Here is a 19,209-nt window from a genome sequence, read left to right as displayed (position 1 = left end):
CTGCATACCGCGTTTTTAAGCGCACAAGTATGAATGGTGCCAATAGTTAAATGCTGATGTTAAAGTCATGATAAAGAATCCTCATCTAGTAACCGCAGAGCAATCACAGACACGTGGCGCCCCTCCCTCTCCGCTCCAGCAGTGATGTGACACCAATTGTGTCCTGTCCTGCCGGCTGCAGATGGTACGAATTCCCCTCCCCCCGCCCTCGCCGGTGCTGCACTGCAGTTATTACCTCATGATATGAATACATTCCGGCTCCTTGGCGAAGCTGAAGGCGTATCCGCTGGAAGTCGTGCCAAAATCAATGGCCACCACCACCGAGAAGTTCTGTTCATCCACCGAGCCGGCATCTGAGTCCTGTAAGAGCAAATCGGGAAAGGTTAACCCCTTAATCACCGCCATCCCACCTATCTATACCCCTGCGGTGTTCCCCCATCACCAAGCTGTATCACCTCCTCCTTATTAACCACTTAAGGAAGGATTTGCCCCCTTAATGACCGGGCCATTTTTTGCGACTCAGCACTGCGTCACTTTAATTAATAATTGTGCGGGCGTGCGAACGAAATTGACTTCCTTTTTTCCCCCACAAATAGAGCTTTCTTTTGGTGGTATTTGATCACCTCTGTGGTTTTTATTTTTTGTTGCTATAAACAAAAAATTTGTGACAATCTTTTTACTATTATAAATATCCAATAAAAATGTTTTTAAAAAAAAATGATTTCTTCATCAGTTTAGGCCAATGTGTATTCTTCTACATATTTTTGGCAAAATAAGCGTATATTGATTGGTTTGCACAAAAAAATTATAGAATCTGCAAGATAGGGAATAGATTTATATATATTTTTTTTATTACTAGTGGCGGCGATCTGCGATTTTTAGTGGGACTGCAGCAGACAGATCGGACACTTTTTGGGGCCTGTGACATTTATACAGCGATCAGAGCTAAAAATATCCACTGATTACTGTATAAATGTCACTGATAGGGAAGGGGTTAACACTAGGTGGCAATCAAGGGGTTAAATGTGTTCCCTATGTTTGTTTCTAACTGTGGGGGGAGGAGACTGACTGGAGGAGGAGACAGATCGCTGTTCCTAAATGCTAAAAACAGCAGATCTCTCTCTCTACTTTCCTGACAGAATGGGGATCTGTCTGTTTACATTGACAGATCCCTGTTCTGGCTCTCTGCAGAGATCGCGGCCACCGGCGTCGCGTCACATGTGCGCCCACTACAGCTTATAAAGTGGCCGTGTACACCTACGGCTATTAGCGCAGCCGTGCCAACCTGCCGCCGTATAATGATGGCGGCTGGTCGGCAAGCGGTTAAAGTGGACCTGTCACTAATTATACAAGCCGACATGTCACAATATACAGCAGCAATATCATTTGTCAGAAAATCTCCACCGGCTTTATCATTATAAAGCTGGCCTTAACCTCCAGACAGTGACGCTACCTTAGGAAGAGATGATGAAAAAAAAATATCTGATGACAGGTCTACTTAAACACCTTCCAACCAATAATTCTCTTTTTTTTTTCAGGCAGCGGACTGCGGAAGGATGCATGCGTAAGTTTTATGTATTGTGTGTAGGGGGGCCCATTCATTTCAATGGCCTACCCTACTCGCTAGGGCGTGATTTTAAAAATCACTCCGCGCCAAACCACATGGGGCTCAGGCGTGGTGTGCGCATAACAATTAATGGCACCCACATGTGTTTCCTAAAGGGCAGCACGTCGGTAAATCGTGCGATTTGCGAGCGTTCCTGACATGCATAGATGTAAATTGTTAGGACCATTAAATTCAACCTGAAAAAATCCTGACCTGATTCCAAGGAAGGCAGGAAGACCTATGCATAGAGGGCGCTCCAATGTACTCCATCAGAGAAAGGAGCCGTATAAAGCACATTCACTGACCTCCAGCCTTCCCTTCAGTTCCCTCTTCTCTACTGAAATGGCTTTCAGTGCACACTGTGAGCTTCTCACCAAGGAGAATGTATGGACACAAACCACAAAAACAGTGACTTACCGCAGCGATGTGAGACGGGGAGAGCGGCGTAATTCCTGGATCCCCCAGACTCCGCGCTGGTGAGGAGTACGCGGAGGTGGAGACCCTCTCTGCAACAGAGAACAAAGACAGACTGTCAGCTCATGGGACCAGCATGCTCAGTGACTCTACCATACCTCTTACCTATCGCATCTAGCCCTCTCTGACCATGATAAGGGAGTCATTTTCCCAGCTCCTCCCCCTTTTTAACCATGATAAGGGAGTCATAATTCAATATACTGTACATACCCACTTTCTGACCATGATAAGAGTCATGTTCCCAGCTCCACCCCCTCTCTGACCATAATAAGAGAGTCGTGTTCCCAGCTCCTCCCCTCCTCTGACTATAATAGGAGAGTCACGCTCTCAGCTCCTTCCCTCCTCTGACAATAATGAGGGAGTCATGTTCCCAGCTCCACCCCCTCTCTGACCATAATGAGGGAGTCATGTTCCCAGCTCCGCCCCCTCTCTGACCATAATGAGGGAGTCATGTTCCCAGCTCCGCCCCCTCTCTGACCATGATGAGGGAGTCATGTTCCCAGCTCCACCCTGTCTATAACCATAATGAGAGATTCATGTTCCCAGCTCCTCCCCTCCTCTGACCATAATAGGAGAGTCATGTTCCCAGCTCCACCCCTCCTCTAACCATAATAGGAGAGTCATGTTCCCAACTCCGCCCCCTCTCTTATCATAATAAAAGAGTCATGTTCCCAGCTCCGCCCCCTCTCTGACCATAATAAGAGAGTCACGTTCCCAGCTCCGCCCACTCTCTGACCATGATGAGGGAGTCAGGTTCCCTGCTCCGCTCCCTCTCTGGCCATAATAAGAGAGTCATGTTCCCAGCTCCACCCTGTCTCTAATCATAATGAGAGATTCATGTTCCCAGCTCCACCCCTCCTCTAATCATAATGAGAGATATATGTTCCCAGCTCCTCCCCTCCTCTGACCATAATAGGAGAGTCATGTTCCCAGCTCCTCCCCTCCTCTAACCATAATAAGGGAGTCATGTTCCCAACTCCGCCCCCTCTCTAACCATAATGAAAGAGTCATGTTCCCAGCTCCGCCCCCTCTCTGACCATAATATGAGAGTCACGTTCCCAGCTCCGCCCCCTCTCTGACCATAATAAGAGAATCACATTCCCAGCTCCACCCCTCTCTGACCATAATATGAGAGTCACGTTCCCAGCTCCACCCCTCTCTGACCATAATAAGAGAGTCATGTTCCCAGCTCCGCCCCCCTCTCTGACCATAATATGAGAGTCACATTCCCAGCTCCGCCCCCTCTCTGACCATAATAAGAGAATCACATTCCCAGCTCCACCCCTCTCTGACCATAATAAGAGAGTCATGTTCCCAGCTCCATCCACTCTCTGACCATAATAAGAGACATGGGCGTCCGCTCCATAGGGCAAGGGGGGTCATTTGCCCCCCCCTGGAATCGCCAGGGAGAGCCAGGAGCAGGGCCGAACTGGCCCTGGGGCCGATTTAGGCGGTGACTGCAGCGCTCCCCTCTAGTTGTCCCTTATTTAGAGTGCCTGTCCCTCTTCTGGAATCAAATCCATTTGTCCCTCATTCCAAAAGGTTCCTCTTTTAGACCTGAAATAAATATACTGTCAATATAGTGTAGTGTTTCAGTCAAGGGAAAGGGGTGATGTGTAATGTAAAGGGGTCCAGAGGTGCAGGTTGCTGTTTAATGTAAAGGGGTCCAGTGATGCAGGGTGCTGTGCAATGTAAAGGGGCCAGTGATGCAGGGTGCTGTGTAATGTAAAGGGGTCCAGAGCTGTGGGGTGCTGTGTAATGTAAAGGGGTCCAGAGCTGTGGGGTGCTGTGTAATGTAAAGGGGTCCAGAGCTGTGGGGTGCTGTGTAATGTAAAGGGGCCCAGAGCTGTGGGGTGATGTGTAATGTAAAGGGGTCCAGAGGTACAGTTGTGGAGAGGGGGTACACAGTAGTGACAAAGAGATATTGAAAGATGCAGGGGGCACAGTGGGGTGTTTTTACATTTTAACGTGGGGGGGGGGCACTTTTATCCCCCCTAGCGGTCAAAGAAAGGGTAAAATGTGACTGTGTATCGCCGCTGCCAAAGCGCCCCCCTCTGAAAAAAATTCAGCGGATGCCCATGATAAGAGAGTCATGTTCCCAGCTCCACCCCCTCTCTGACCATAATAAGAAAGTCATGTTCCCAGCTCCATCCCCTCTCTGACCATAATAAGAAAGTCATGTTCCCAGCTCCATCCCCTCTCTGACCATAATAAGAGAGTCATGTTCCCAGCTCCGCCCCCTCTCTGACCATAATAAGAGAATCATGTTCTCAGCTCCGCCCCCTCTCTGACCATAATAAGAGAGTCATGTTCCCAGCTCCATCCCTCCTCTAACCATAATAGGAGAGTCATGTTCCCAGCTCCACCCCTCTCTGACCATAATAAGAGAGTCATGTTCCCAGCTCCACCCCCTCTCTGACCATAATAAGAGAGTCATGTTCCCAGCTCCATCCCTCCTCTAACCATAATAGGAGAGTCATGTTCCCAGCTCCATCCCTCCTCTAACCATAATAAGAGAGTCATGTTCCCAGCTCCACCCCTCCTCTAACCATAATAGGAGAGTCATGTTCCCAGCTCCTCCCCTCTCTGACCATAATAAGAGAGTCATGTTCCCAGCTCCACCCCCTCTCTGACCATAATATGGGAGTCATGTTCCCAACTCCGCCCCCTCTCTAACCAAGGGGAGGGGGGGTTCTAGGTGTTCCCACCTAGAACACCATTTAGGTTTCTAGATGTTCCCACCCTTTTTGGGGTTGTACTAGCATTGCCCAATCCATCGGTAAGAGTGGGACCCCCCTTAAAAGGGTTGCAGCAGGTGGGATGTCACTACTGCGATTTACCAGAGATATTTTGTGATATTGCAATTCAACTTGCTGGATATCAAGAAACAAATCAGGATCTGTAGAAGAAAGTGTCTCAGTAGCAGATTTGGTGGTTTACTCTTTTGGAGTTGTGATGTTTTTTTTACTATGAGGCCTCGTACACACGACAGAGTTTCTCGGCAGAATTTGGCGAGAAACTCGGTCAGAGCCGGATTCTGTCGAGAAACTCTGTCGTCTGTACACTTTTGGCCCGATGTTCTCTATTTTCTCGTTGTTCTATGGGAGAAGGCGGCCCGCCGAGCTCCTCGGCGGCTTCATCCCTGAACTCGACGAGGAACTCGATGTGTTGTCGTGTGTACGAGGCCTGAGAGAGGAATTCCTGCACTGACCTATCACTGTCCTCCATCACTCAGAACCCTGCAGAAGGGAGATCAGACGGGTGATAAGTGGCGGCTCTCTGGGAGTCTCTTGTACAGCTCAACATTCTTCTGTGTGTAAATAAGATATTTCACATTCCATTCCTGACTGCCACTTCCTGTCCATGTGGAATATAACTTAGCTATTTTCGTAATCAGCGATCCCATCAACTGACCCTTTACAGCGATCCCATCATCTGACCCTTTACAGCGATCCCATCATCTGACCATTTACAGCGATCCCATCATCTGACCCTTTACAGCGATCCCATCATCTGACCCTTTACAGCAATCCCTTCATCTGACCCTTTACAGCGATCCCTTCATCTGACCCTTTACAGCGATCCCATCACCTGACCACTTACAGCGATCCCATCATCTGACCATTTACAGCGATCCCATCATCTGACCATTTACAGCGATCCCATCATCTGACAATTTACAGCGATCCCATCATCTGACCCTTTACAGCGATCCCATCATCTGACCCTTTACAGCGATCCCATCATCTGACACTTTACAGCGATCCCATCATCTGACCCTTTACAGTGATCCCATCATCTGACCCTTTACAGTGATCCCATCATCTGACCATTTACAGTGATCCCTTCATCTGACCCTTTACAGCGATCCCTTCATCTAACCCTTTACAGCGATCCCATCATCTGACCCTTTACAGCGATACCATCATGTGACCCTTTACAGTGATCCCATCATCTGACCATTTACAGCGATCCCTTCATCTGACCCTTTACAGCGATCCCTTCATCTGACCATTTACAGCGATCCCATCAACTGACCCTTTACATTGATCCCATCACCTGACCCTTTACAGCGATCCCATCACCTGACCCTTTACAGCGATCCCATCATCTGACCCTTTACAGCGATCCCATTATCTGATCCTTTACAGCGATCCCATCATCTGACCCTTTACAGCAATCCCATCATCTGACCCTTTACATTGATCCCATCATCTGACCATTTACAGCGATCCCATCACCTGACCACTTACAGCGATCCCTTCATCTGATCCTTTACAGCGATCCCATCATCTGACCCTTAACAGCGATCCCATCATGACCCTTTACAGCGATCCCATCATCTGACCATTTACAGCGATCCCATCATCTGACCCTTTACAGCGATCCCATCATCGGACCCTTTACAGCGATCCCATCATCTGACCCTTATAGGCGATCCCTTCATCTGACCCTTATAGGCAATCCCTTCATCTGACCATTTACAGCAATCCCATCATCTGACCACTTACAGCGATCCCATCATCTGACCCTTTACAGCGATCCCATCATCTGACCCTTTACAGCGATCCCATCATCTGACCCTTTACAGCGATCCCATCATCTGACCCTTTACAGCGATCCCATCATCGGACCCTTTACAGCGATCCCATCATCTGACCCTTATAGGCGATCCCTTCATCTGACCCTTATAGGCAATCCCTTCATCTGACCCTTTACAGCGATCCCATCATCTGACCCTTATAGGCGATCCCTTCATCTGACCCTTTACAGCGATCCCATCATCTGACCCTTATAGGCGATCCCTTCATCTGACCCTTATAGGCGATCCCTTCATCTGACCCTTATAGGCGATCCCTTCATCTGACCCTTATAGGCGATCCCTTCATCTGACCCTTATAGGCGATCCCTTCATCTGACCCTTTACAGTGATCCCATCATCTGACTCTTAACAGCGACCCAATCACATGATCACAAGATATGTACCTGGGTAGTCAGATTCTCCAACTGTGCTAATCTGTATACGGCAACATTGTATGCAGAGGACAGTCTGATCTATTTATACTGCAACAATGTATTTGTGGGACAGCCTGATCTGTATACACTGCAACAATGTATCAGGGGACAGTGCAATCTGTATACACTGCAACAATGTATCAGGGGACAGTGCAATCTGTATACACTGCAACAATGTATCAGGGGACAGCCTGATCTGTATATTTTTACATTTTTGTAGGATAACACAGAATTAGAATTGCTCTGTCAATGCTGAGTAAATGGGGCCCTAATAGGCGGCTCACGGCAAAGCTGATCAGACTCCAGTGCTGCAGACAACACTAACCACAGACATTTCAGCTGGATTGTCCCCGCCGATCAATCCCTGGAAATAATGGAACCCCCGGATTCCCTGAACATTGTGGGTGGAGATCGATGATTGTGGGGCTCCAGCTGGCGGAGATGCGATCACACAGCGGCCCTTTCAGCCTCTCACATATCTTATTTTAGCTCTCTGGGGCTCTTTGATGTCGGCAGAATCATCACATATGGCGCAGAGGATTCCAGAATAAATAGAACTTGTCTGGGGAGAAACGACAAAGGGGTGGAATTGCCAAACTCCACTAAAAATACCAGTTTACTGGCTGTCACACTGACCCTCTGGGCTCAGAACTCTGGGCCATCACCCAGAAAATCAATATACAGATTAAATTTCATTTTTCACTTGCTGCATGCTTGTTCAGGGTCAGTGAATCAGGGATTAACAGTGTGGCCCACTCAAACCCTACCTCTAATTATTTGGGGCCCGCCTATTTGTGGCCCCTGATCACTGTGCTGAAAGCCTTACTCTGTTACGGTGCATCACCCAGGACACAGCATCTTCCAGACTGGGGACCAAGATAAAGGACTGTCCCAGGCAATCCGGTCTACTTGGCATCTGCAAAAAGGGCTGTGGATAAGGGGGTACCACTGATCCTCCTGTACAGGGCCTGGGCCAGCAGGGGGGCAGGGGAATCAGATGTGGGCAGGGAGGGTTATTGGCACGACAATGGGGGTCACTTACTGGAACCAATCCCCTGTATGGCTCTCTCTGCAGCAGCTGAAAGCTGGCTTCTTCTCCTCTCCCTCCCATTGGCTTTCAGCTGCTGCACAAAGAGCCATACAGGGGATCGGTTCCAGTAATTGCCCCCAACGCCACACTGATCCCCACAACACCTCCACAGTGCTTCCGGCTTCCCACCGGCAGCTGCAAGCACCCAATAGGATCCTTCAATATGGAGAATGGGGGAAGGGTCCAGTAAATATGTCATATTTACCAGCCCCTTCTTTTCTGGAATGAACACAGTGAGTGATCTGTACCGATCACTCACTGTGTTCAGTCATAACTGCAGCATTGGCTGTATGGGGCCCCCTGTCAGGTTGTCTGCACTGAGTCCTGTGGTTTCTAACAGCAACCCTGTCTGCAAGTAAAATGCAGTTCTTCTGAAGGTGTCATTGGGCCCAATTGTTGGTGTCATTAGAAGGAAGTGTGCCCCATCATGGGTGTCATTGGGCCCAATTGTTGGTGTCATTAGAAGGAAGTGTGCCCCATCATTGGTGTCATTGGGCCCAATTGTTGGTGTCATTAGGAGGAAGTGTGCCCCATCATGGGTGTCAATGGGCCCAATTATTGGTGTCATTAGTAGGAAGTGTGGTCCATCATTGGGCCCAATTATTGGTGTCATTAGGAGGAAGTGTGGTCCATCATTGGGCCCAATTATTGGTGTCATTAGGAGGAAGCATGCCCCATCATTGGTGTCATTGGGCCCAATTGTTGGTGTCATTAGAAGGAAGTGTGCTCCATCATTGGGCCCAATTGTTGGTGTCATTAGGAGGAAGTGTGCCCCATCATGGGTGTCATTGGGCCCAATTATTGGTGTCATTAGTAAGAAGTGTGGTCCATCATTGGGCCCAATTATTGGTGTCATTAGGCAGAAGTGTGCCCCATCATTGGTGTCATTGGGCCCATTTGTTGGTGTCACTGGGAGGAAGTGTACCCCTTCAATGGGGTTCAGTGGGGAGGAATTAGGCCCCATAGTGGGTATCAGTGGATGAAATAGTGCCCCAAATGCCAAATAAAAGGAAAATGAAGGGCCACATCTGACCCCCAGGCTGCAGTTTGGAGACCACTCATATATAGCATCGTACAATGGTGGTCTACTCTATACAGTGGCAGTGGATTAGGTTGGCGTTTGCCTCTCTGGGTATTGCATTGTGTCAGGTCTGCGATCTTGATGCGATTATCTCAGACAGAAGACAATGATACCCTCACTGGGCCCCCCTATAACCAGGGGAAGAATATTCTGAGCGGCAGAGGGACATTTCGCATTCACGACCCAGATGGCGTTCCCGAGGACACCGACTTCCCGCGTATGGAGGATCCGTGTCATGGAGCGAGGACAGGAAAAGACATAAATGATATTTGTCTCATCTGTCCCGGCGACACACAGATCCCGGCTTGTCCTGCGTCCGTCCGCTGGGAGCGGTGGGGTTACAAGTTCCACCCATAATGAATGAACGCTTTCCATCTGCTGCTATTAACCCTTCCCGTCCCGGACCCCTGCCATCGTTTCCCGACTCCCGCTGGAGTCAGTTTTCTCTGTGCTCCGGGTATTATAAACACTTGTCTATTGTTTGAATGCAACTTCCTTTTCCTTTGTTTTATCCTTTGTTACCTCTCAGTGCTGCTGATCTCCTGCAGCTTCTTTGCAGCCCCTTCCCATGTACACATACTCCAGCGATGGGCTGTGTGGCATTTCTGAGAGCAGGTTCCCTGCTGGTGACAACAGAGGACAATGTCTGCATATCCGGGTCACTGACAAACCACTGATGCCAGGGGAGCACCATGACAGCCAGGCAGCTGGTCAATCTAGGAGAGCTCAGCAATGGCAGCCGCCATGTTACTTTCGCACCCGGTTTGCTTCAAGCCGTTTAACCACTTGCCTACTGGGCACATACACCCCCTTCCTGCCCAGACGAGATTTTAGCTTCCGGCACTGCGTCGCTTTAACTGACAATTGCGCGGTCATGCGACATGGCTCCCAAACAAATATGGCGTCCTTTTTTCCCCACAAATAGAGCTTTCTTTTGGTGGTATTTGGTCGCCTCTGCGGTTTTTATTTTTTGGGCTATAAACAAAAAAAGAGCGTCAATTTTGAAAAAAAACACAATATTTTTTACTTTTTGCTATAATAAATATCCCATTTTTTTTTAAAAATATATATTTTTTTTCTCAGTTTAGGCCGATACATATTCTTCTACATATTTTTGGTAAAAAAAAAAAATCGCAATAACTGGTTTGCACAAAAGTTATATTGCCTACAAAATAGGGGACATAATGATTTTTTTTTTTTACTAGTAATGGCGGGGATCTGCGTTTTTTTTTTCAGGACTGCGACATTATAGCGGACACATCGGACACGTTTGACACATTTTTGGGACCATTCACATTTATACAGTGAACAGTGCTATAAATATGCATTGATTACTGTATAAATGTGAGTGGCAGGGAAGGGGTTAACCACTAGGGGGCGGGGAAGGGGTTAAATGTGTATCCTGGGTGTGTTCTAACTGTAGGGGGAGGGGGTGACTGGGGGAGGTGACAGATCTGTGTCCCTATGTACAAGAGACACAGATCGGTCTCCTCTCCCTGACAGGACGTGGAGCTCTCTGTTTACATATGGAGCTCCACGTCCCTGCACAGTTACTGGGCAATCGCGGGTGCCCAGCGGCCATCGCGGCCGCCGGGCACGCGCACTGTGTTCCCAGTGACGTGACGGGTGATGTAACGCGCCCTAGAGGCTTTAAAAGACAGGACGTCATATGACGTCCTGTCGGAAACAATAGAGCATTCCGCCCGCCGTCATTTGACGGCGGGCGGATGTCAAGTGGTTAAGTAGATGAAAACCCTAAGGCTCCGTTTCCACTTGTGCGACTTGTCATGTGACTTTGGACATATAAAGTCGAAAGACAAGTCACAGCCCATTGATTTCAACGACGGCACCCGTTTCAATCTATGCGACTTTGAAAAGGTTCCTGCACTACTCTGATGCAACTTTGATCCAGAGACTGTAAAGTTTGATCAAGGCTGCACTTAAAGTCACATTGTAAACCGTGCGACTTTGGGGTCGCAATAGTGGAAGCGTAGCCTAACCAAATGACATTTTGTTTGCTCTGTGCACTGTGTATTATATGGAAGACCACTTTGATAAGTTGGCGGGCCCAAGGAAGACTGGGGGCGGGGTTAACGGATTCCTGGAGACTGAAATGTTGGTACAAATGGGCTCAGGGGTGTTTTCGGATCGAACCCGCCAGGAAGCCATCACTGCACACCAGGGGTCAAGTCCTGGGGAAAAAAGTGTGGGAACTCCCACCCAAGATCCACTCCCCCACCAAAAAAAATAAAAAATTATAGCTCATATGCATAATTATTAAACCGCAAGTTCTTTCTAAATTCCGCGATAACTCGCGGCAGACCTCCGCAATGTCTCCTGGGAACAATGACAAAAGCTCCCAGGAGACATTGCGGCATCGAGGAAGTGACGGAATACCCGCCCACTACCTGATGAATCCATATACAGGAAGCGGCCAGTAACATAAAGGATTACTAAGGTTCGCCTGCCCCTGACAGTGACTCGAGCTGGGCATCGCCACTTAGTAGGCATGTGCAAGTTACGAATATGTTTTCCGTCAATTTTCGTTATTTTAGTTGATTCGTTAACATACGAATGAACGAACTGTTTAGCGCAATTAATAACGAATAACGATATTTTCAAAATAACGAATATGAAAAACAACGAAGATACGATAGATGAAAGAAATACCGAACCCAAAAAAAATAATAATTACGAAAAACAAAATGAACGAAAATGCAAACTTACTAATATTCGAAGACCGAAAAGAAAACAACCGAAATGCCGAACAAAGAATTAAAAAACGAAAATCAAAACTAACGAAAAATAAATTCCGAATCTTCGGAAAACGGAAATGAAAACAACGAAAATACGAAATAATGTAAATTAGCTTTCGTTAGTACTGAAATATTTCTGGACATTGACCAATAGCCACTGAGCGCTGTCCCTTTCCTCTGAAGAGGTTTGTTCCTTCCCCCAATGAGCTTCTTTCTCATTACCTCCTGGCTCCTTGTGTCTTTTTCTGTGTTTAGACTGCAGTGCATCTCATTTCTAGATTTGTATTTGTAATATCTGACATATTTTAGTTTTCTTCTACGTCAGACTTCATTCTAGACAGGGTGTGTGTGCCAACTAAGACAGTCAAGTCAATCACAGTAAAGTACGAATTACAAAATTACGACGAGTAGTGTGTCGAATAAACGTAAAATGTATTCTAACAGAATTACTAATGCAATAAAATCTACAAAAGTACGTTTTTACAATCAAAGGAAATTAGACACGAAAATACGAATGATCATAAAGCAACGAAAATATATTTCTTACGAAAATACCAACGCGGCATGATGGAAAATATAATGTAAATACGAATAGCAAAACAACGAAAATAAAACCAACGTAAAAACTAAGGAACGAATAAAATCATTTTAAAAATACGAACGCGGCAGAATACAAAATATAACGAAAATACTAATCTCGATTCAACAAAAAATAAACTAACAGAAAAAAACGGAAAAAAAAGTGTTACGAAAATACTAAAGAGTACGAATACGATAACTAACGTCTTACGAAATTACGACTCGTTACGAATCACGATAAACGAACAGAAACGAAACAGAAATAAACGAAAATTTTTGCTGTGCACGTGTCTACCACTTAGTGAAGGATTGGCTCAGGCGGCTCGGCTGCTCTAGTCCTGCAAAGGGAACTGAGTTCCTGCTGTGAAAAAAGTGCAGGAACTCCGTTCCCATGCGTTCCTGCAGGACTTGAGCCCTGCTGCACACCACCAATCATAGGCAGTGAGGCATTTCCTGACCGGCAGCTGTACATACACACGCTGCCTATGATTGGCGGTGTGCAGTGCCGGTGTTCTATCGAGAAGTGGCCTCTATCGAGAAGTGCCCTGGATGTACTGCGCATGCGCCGTACGGAACAGCACAACAGCTGATTTGCCGATCAGCTAGGCTGACGTAACCATGGCGCATGCGCAGATCGTAGGAGGTATCTCTCGATGGGGATGAGAGATACCATTTCACAGGCACAATTTAAACCTATACAAACAGAGGGGGGAAACCGTAGTTCTCTCGCTTTCACACAGGCAAAACCGGACGTTCAAAACACAGCAAACCCGTCCTCCAACACAGACAAAACTGGACCATCGGCACACTGTAAAGCCGCCCCGCAACAGTGTGGCGCAATCTGAGAACTGTGGTCTCCCCCCCCCCCCCCGCTATTTGTATAGGTTTCAGTTGTGCCCATGAAATGGTATCTCCCATCCAGAGATACCTCCTACGATGTGCGCATGCGCCATGGTTACGTCAGCCCAGCTGATCGTAAAATCAGATGTTGTGCTATGACGTACGGGCATATGCGCAGTTCGTCCTGGGCACTATTCGATGGATGGGGGGGCACTTCTCAACAGAACACCGGCTTCCTGGCAGGTTCGATCCGAACACGCCCGAGCCCATTCTTTTTGGTAAGTAAGGTGTTGTAATTATCAATGGTAGTTTTGGAGGCAGAGTGACAACGCAGGAGCATAATCGGGAGATAGGGATAGAGCGTTGCCACCCTATACCAGGAAGTGCCTGAACAAGTACCTCCATGGCAGGATCACCACAAATACAAGGGATCGCATTACTGTGCTCCTATTGAAAATGCTAGTTGCCTGGCTACCAATCCTCCGGCTCATGTGACCTGGACTGGTGCTGATAGGGTTCTGGTTTCAATTGCCGCATCCTCATTTCGGGTCAGTGACTCCGATCCATCAAAACAGATAAGGACGGAGAAGCCGGGTTCCATAATGATCAGTAAGGGATGATGAATAAGGATGAGGGTGATGTTCGGAAACAACAGTGGAAATACTGGGGTGGATTCAGGTTACGAATTGCGCCCTCTTACGGAGGCGCAGCGTACCATTTTAACACTGCGCCTCCGTAAATTACCTGCGCTACGCTTCATTCATGAAGCAGTAGCTACGTAATTTGCGCGGGCGCTCCTTTAAACTGCCCGGCGTAAGGGCGCGTAATTTAAATGATCCCGTAGGGGCGTGGATCATTTAAATTAGGCGCGTTCCCGCGCCGAACGTAGTGCGCATGCTCCGTCGGTAAACTTTCCCGATGTGCATTGCGGCAAATGACATCGCAAGGACGTCATTTGCTTCAACGTGAACGTAAATGGCGTCCAGCGCCATTCACGATTCACTTACGCAAACAACGTAATTTTCAAACATTGCGACGCGGGAACGACGGGTATACTTAGTATTGGCTGCCCCTGCTAATAGCAGGAGCAGCCTTGCGCGGAACCCGACGAACGTAAACGACGTAAAATGCGTACGTAGGGCGCGCGTACGGTTGTGAATCGGCGTTAGTATGCAATTTGCATACTCTACGCTGACCACTACGGGAACGCCACCTAGCGGCCATCGTAAGAATGCAGCCTACGATACGGCGGCATAAGAGCCTTATGCCAGTCATATCTTAGGCTGCAGTCGGCGTAACAAGCTTTCTGAATACAGAAAAGTCGTTACGCCGGCGCAACTAAGCAATTGCGCTGCGTAACTATGGTTACGCAGACGCAATTGCTTACTGAATCCACCCCACTGTGTTTATTTCCAACAGGAACTGACCAATAGGAGCACAGCGGGGGGCACAGAGGACGATGCTGCTTTAATGAGCCCCCATTGTTCAGATATAGACATCGCTCCACCGTATCCCACCTACTACATTCACACATTCTATTTATACGCCGCCCTCCCCTCCTCCACCCACAGTTATTTCCTGTATATATTCTGTACATTATCCAGAGCTCAGCGCCTCTGATTGCTGCGTAGTACAGCCTGGAGACCGAGGATCTACTGGATACATTATAACTGTATATGGTGATATCTCAAATATACCTTATATCTGGAGTGGTGATGTCACTCCTGTAAAATAAAACTTATATCTGGAGAGCGGTGATGTCACTCCTGTAAAATAAAACTTATATCTGGAGAGCGGTGATGTCACTCCTGTATAATATAACTTATATCTGGAGAGCGGTGATGTCATTCTTGTATAATATTACTTATATCTGGAGAGCAGTGATGTCATTCTTGTATAATATAACTGATAAGTGGAGATCGGTGATGTCACTCTTGCATAATATTACTTTTTTCAATATATATACTGCATTAATATATAAATAATACATGTATGTAGTAGATAAGCTACATACATGAGTAATATTTGGTTAGTCAGACAGGCAATATGCGGCTCTTATTTTGTTGCCCAGATGACCGGGAGGGGGAGGGTCAGTCTGTTGGGGCCTCATCCGGGGTCAGATTAATGATCACTTTCCCAGGGGGGTATTTTGGGGCACAGACAAAACATTAACCCTTTAGCTGACATTGCTGCTCCATCTGTCAGTCCTCCCCAATTCCTCAGAGGGCATGATATTGGCTTTGATGTATGGAGCTTGCATACCAATAATTGTGGAGATGACAATGGCAATGACATCCCTGGCCTCTTCCTATGCCAGGCTCATCACCGTCTTCATGACTTTAGTACATTTGGAAATGGTGGGCCTTTCCTATATCACTGACAGAAAGATGGTGAGGTTGGCACAGCCGCGGTCGGTGATGCGCACACCGGTATGATCATATTCTGCCTATGTATTAGTGCCTAGAGAAAGAGAAATCCTTTCCTCGGCCCTCAGGGTTTGTGGAAGGCGTGTAAATCATTGTTGCCAAGTGCAGATAGATAACATTAAAGTGCATCTAAACTCAGAGGCCCGGATTCCCAGACATCGGCGCATATTTATCTGTATATGCTAATATACGCTACGCCGACGCAGCGCACAGAGGCAAGCACTGGATTCACAAAGCACTTGCTCCCACTCGCTCTTAAAGATACGCTGGGTTTCCTTGGCGTAAGCCAGCGTAGGTGGAAGTGGGCGTGAGCCATGCTAATGAGGCCTGACCCCATGCAAATGATGGGCCAAGCGCCATAGAAGTACTTAAAATGAAAGGCGCATGCGCTGTCCCGTGGCCGCATCCCAGTGCGCATGCTCAGAATCACGTTGAAACAACTGCCTAAGATACGTTGAATCACTGCCTACGACGTGAACGTAACCTACGCCTAGTCATATTCACGTACAACGTAAACGGCAAAAGAGACGACGGCTTGTGTTCCCTGGTCCATACCTTTGCATGGGTTGCACCTCCTATATGGGGAATAACTTTACGCCGGACGTACGACTTACGCAAACCGCGTATATTATGCGCCGGGCGCAAGTACGTTCGTGAATCGGCGTATCTCCCTCATTTGCATATGTGCATAGAAAATCAATGGGAGCGGCAAATGCGCCCATCACAATAAATGATGTGTGGGAAGAACTAGAATGAAAGAGTAAGTACTATTTTTCAAGAAATTGTATATGCAGTAATCTACAGGACGCGCATATGTATAGACCAGAGAGGGACTTTCATTGGCTCTTAGCCCTAAATTATGTAAATCACGCAATGAGAACTGTTTTGCACAAAATATATAATCAGCAAACAACAGAGCAAACACTTATTTCACAGCGAGGAAGACAAGAATCTCCTCTGTGTCCTGTCACTCTGTTTATCCAATCACTGATTGATGACCGGAACAAAAACACAGGCCAACCGAAAATAAAAATCAGAGCTGTAATTACCAATCACTGAGGGCCGTATAAAGCGCTCTGCCCGTAATAACACTCCGACAATAAAACGCCCATTATAATATTCCTACCGGGAAATCATTAATCAGCAATCACATTATGTTAGGGAGGACAAAGGACATCTAATGCATCCCAAAATAATCCCATGAAATCAGCAAGATGGTGGTAACAGGACAGAGGTGATACGATGGGGTAAAGGGAAGGAGGTATTTGAATGGAAGTAGGGGATGGGGGTAACAGGATTGAGTGATGGGATGGAGGTGATATGATGGGGTAAAGGGAAGGAGGTATTTGAATGGAAGTAGGGGATGGGGGTAACAGGATTAAGTGACGGGATGGAGGTGATATGATGGGGTAAAGGGAAGGAGGTATTTGAATGGAAGTAGGGGATGGGGGTAACGCAATGGGGGTAACAGGATTGAGTGACGGGATGGAGGTGATATGATGGGGTAAAGGGAAGGAGGTATTTGAATGGAAGTAGGGGATGGGGGTAACAGGATTGAGTGACGGAATGGAGGTGATATGATGGGGTAAAGGGAAGGAGGTATTTGAATGGAAGTAGGGGATGGGGGTAACAGGATTGAGTGACAGGATGGAGGTGATATGATGGGGTAAAGGGAAGGAGGTATTTGAATGGAAGTAGGGGATGGGGGTAACAGGATTAAGTGACGGGATGGAGGTGATATGATGGGGTAAAGGGAAGGAGGTATTTGAATGGAAGTAGGTGATGGGGGTAATGGAATGGGGGTAACAGTGTTGGGTGAAAGCATGTAGGTGATGTGGTGGGTTAATGGAATAAGAGTGATCATATGGCTGGGGATGATGGTGCTGAAGGAAGAAAACAGATGTAAGAGGACTGTGGTTTTGGGTTGGGGGTATTTAGATGAAAGAAGGAAACAGGAGTAATGGGATGGAGGTAACAGAAAGGGGTAACCGAATGAGGCAACAGAATGGAGGTGACAGGGTAGAGTAAAAGTATTAGGGTAATAGAACAGCAGTAAAAAGATGAGGGTGCTTGGATAAGAGTGACGGGATGGGAGTTATGGGCCATGGGTAAGGAAACAAAGGTAACAGGATTGGGGTATTAAGATACTGTAGTGGTAGTTCGATGGAAGAAAGAGGACAGGGTGGGGTAATGGGATGAGCAGGGCAGCCATCACAAATTTGGGGGGCCCCCTGGAGCAGAGATGATAAGCGGGGGGGGGGGGGGTTGGTTGTGGTGATGAAAGTGCCATCTCTTCTCTCTCCTGCCGCGAGATGGTAAGCGGGACAGGGGGTTGGTTCGAACAAAACAAAGTCAAGTCTTCTCTTGTCTCTCCTCCCGCGAGTTGCTAAAGTCAGACGGGGGGTGGGGTGGGCGACCGGGCCCCTGGGGACCATTGGACCCCTTACAGGTGTAATGCCTGTACCCCCTGATGGCGGCCCTGGGGATGAAGGTAATTGGACGAGAGTAAAAAAAAAGGGGGGGGTAAGAGGACTGTGGTTTTGGGAAGGGAGTATTTGAATAAGTAAGGGGACAGGAGTCATCAGATGAAGGTAACAGTATGGGGCAACAGAATTGAGGTGACAGGGTAGGGTAAGAGGATGAAGGTGATATGACAGTAGTAACAGGATGACGGTGATTGGACATGCTTAACGGGATAGGGGTTATGGTCCATGGGTTAGAAAACAGGTAACAGGACATTGGGATGGTGATAGTTGGATGGAGGTAAGGGGACGGGGGGAAAAGGATGGAAGTAACAGAATGAAGGTAACAGTATAGGGTGACAGTATGGGGTAATGGGATGGAGATATTTGAATGGAAGTAAGGGGACAATTGTAATGGGATGGAGGTAAAAGACTAGGGGTAACAGTATGGGGTGACAGGATTGAGGTGACAGGGTGGGCTAATGGAATGAGGATGATTGGACATTTAACGGGTTGGGGGTGATGGGCCAGGGGTAAGGAAATAAAGGTAATGGGACTGTGGTTTTGGGATGGCAGTATTTGGATGGGGACAGGGGCAAGAGGATGGAAGTAAGAAAATAGGGTGCCAGAATGTAGGTCACAGGGTGGGGTAACAGGATGAGGACAATTGGACAGGGGTAACGGGATGGGAGTTATGGGCCATGGGTAAGGAAATGGAGGTAACAGGATTGAGGTATTGGGATGGTGGTAGTTGGATTGTAGTAAGGGGACATAGGTAAGTGGATGGAAGAAACACAATGGGTGTAACAGTGTGGGGTAACCGAATGAGGATGACAGGACAGGGGGAACAGGATGGGGGTGATAGGGTGTGGGTAATGG

At 47.5% G+C, this 19,209-nt stretch overlaps 1 protein-coding gene across 1 annotated transcript in view; it reads right to left on the bottom strand.

Annotated features, from left to right (window-relative positions):
• The window catches only part of HSPA12A (heat shock protein family A (Hsp70) member 12A), an 84,130-nt gene that overhangs the window by 40,331 nt on the left and 24,590 nt on the right, over window positions 1–19,209 (bottom strand). Inside the window, exons 2-3 of the mRNA XM_040361505.1 lie at window positions 2,024–2,112; window positions 236–360 (exon numbers count right to left, since the gene is read on the bottom strand). Of these exons, the coding sequence (XP_040217439.1) occupies window positions 236–360; window positions 2,024–2,112 (214 nt within the window). The remainder of the gene's footprint in view (window positions 1–235; window positions 361–2,023; window positions 2,113–19,209) is intronic.

Source organism: Rana temporaria, chromosome 8 (genome assembly GCF_905171775.1).
Source record: "Rana temporaria chromosome 8, aRanTem1.1, whole genome shotgun sequence".
Lineage (NCBI taxonomy): Eukaryota > Metazoa > Chordata > Amphibia > Anura > Ranidae > Rana > Rana temporaria.
The sequence above is the reverse complement of the archived record's forward strand: the minus strand, read 5'-3'. Positions and strand labels throughout refer to the sequence as shown.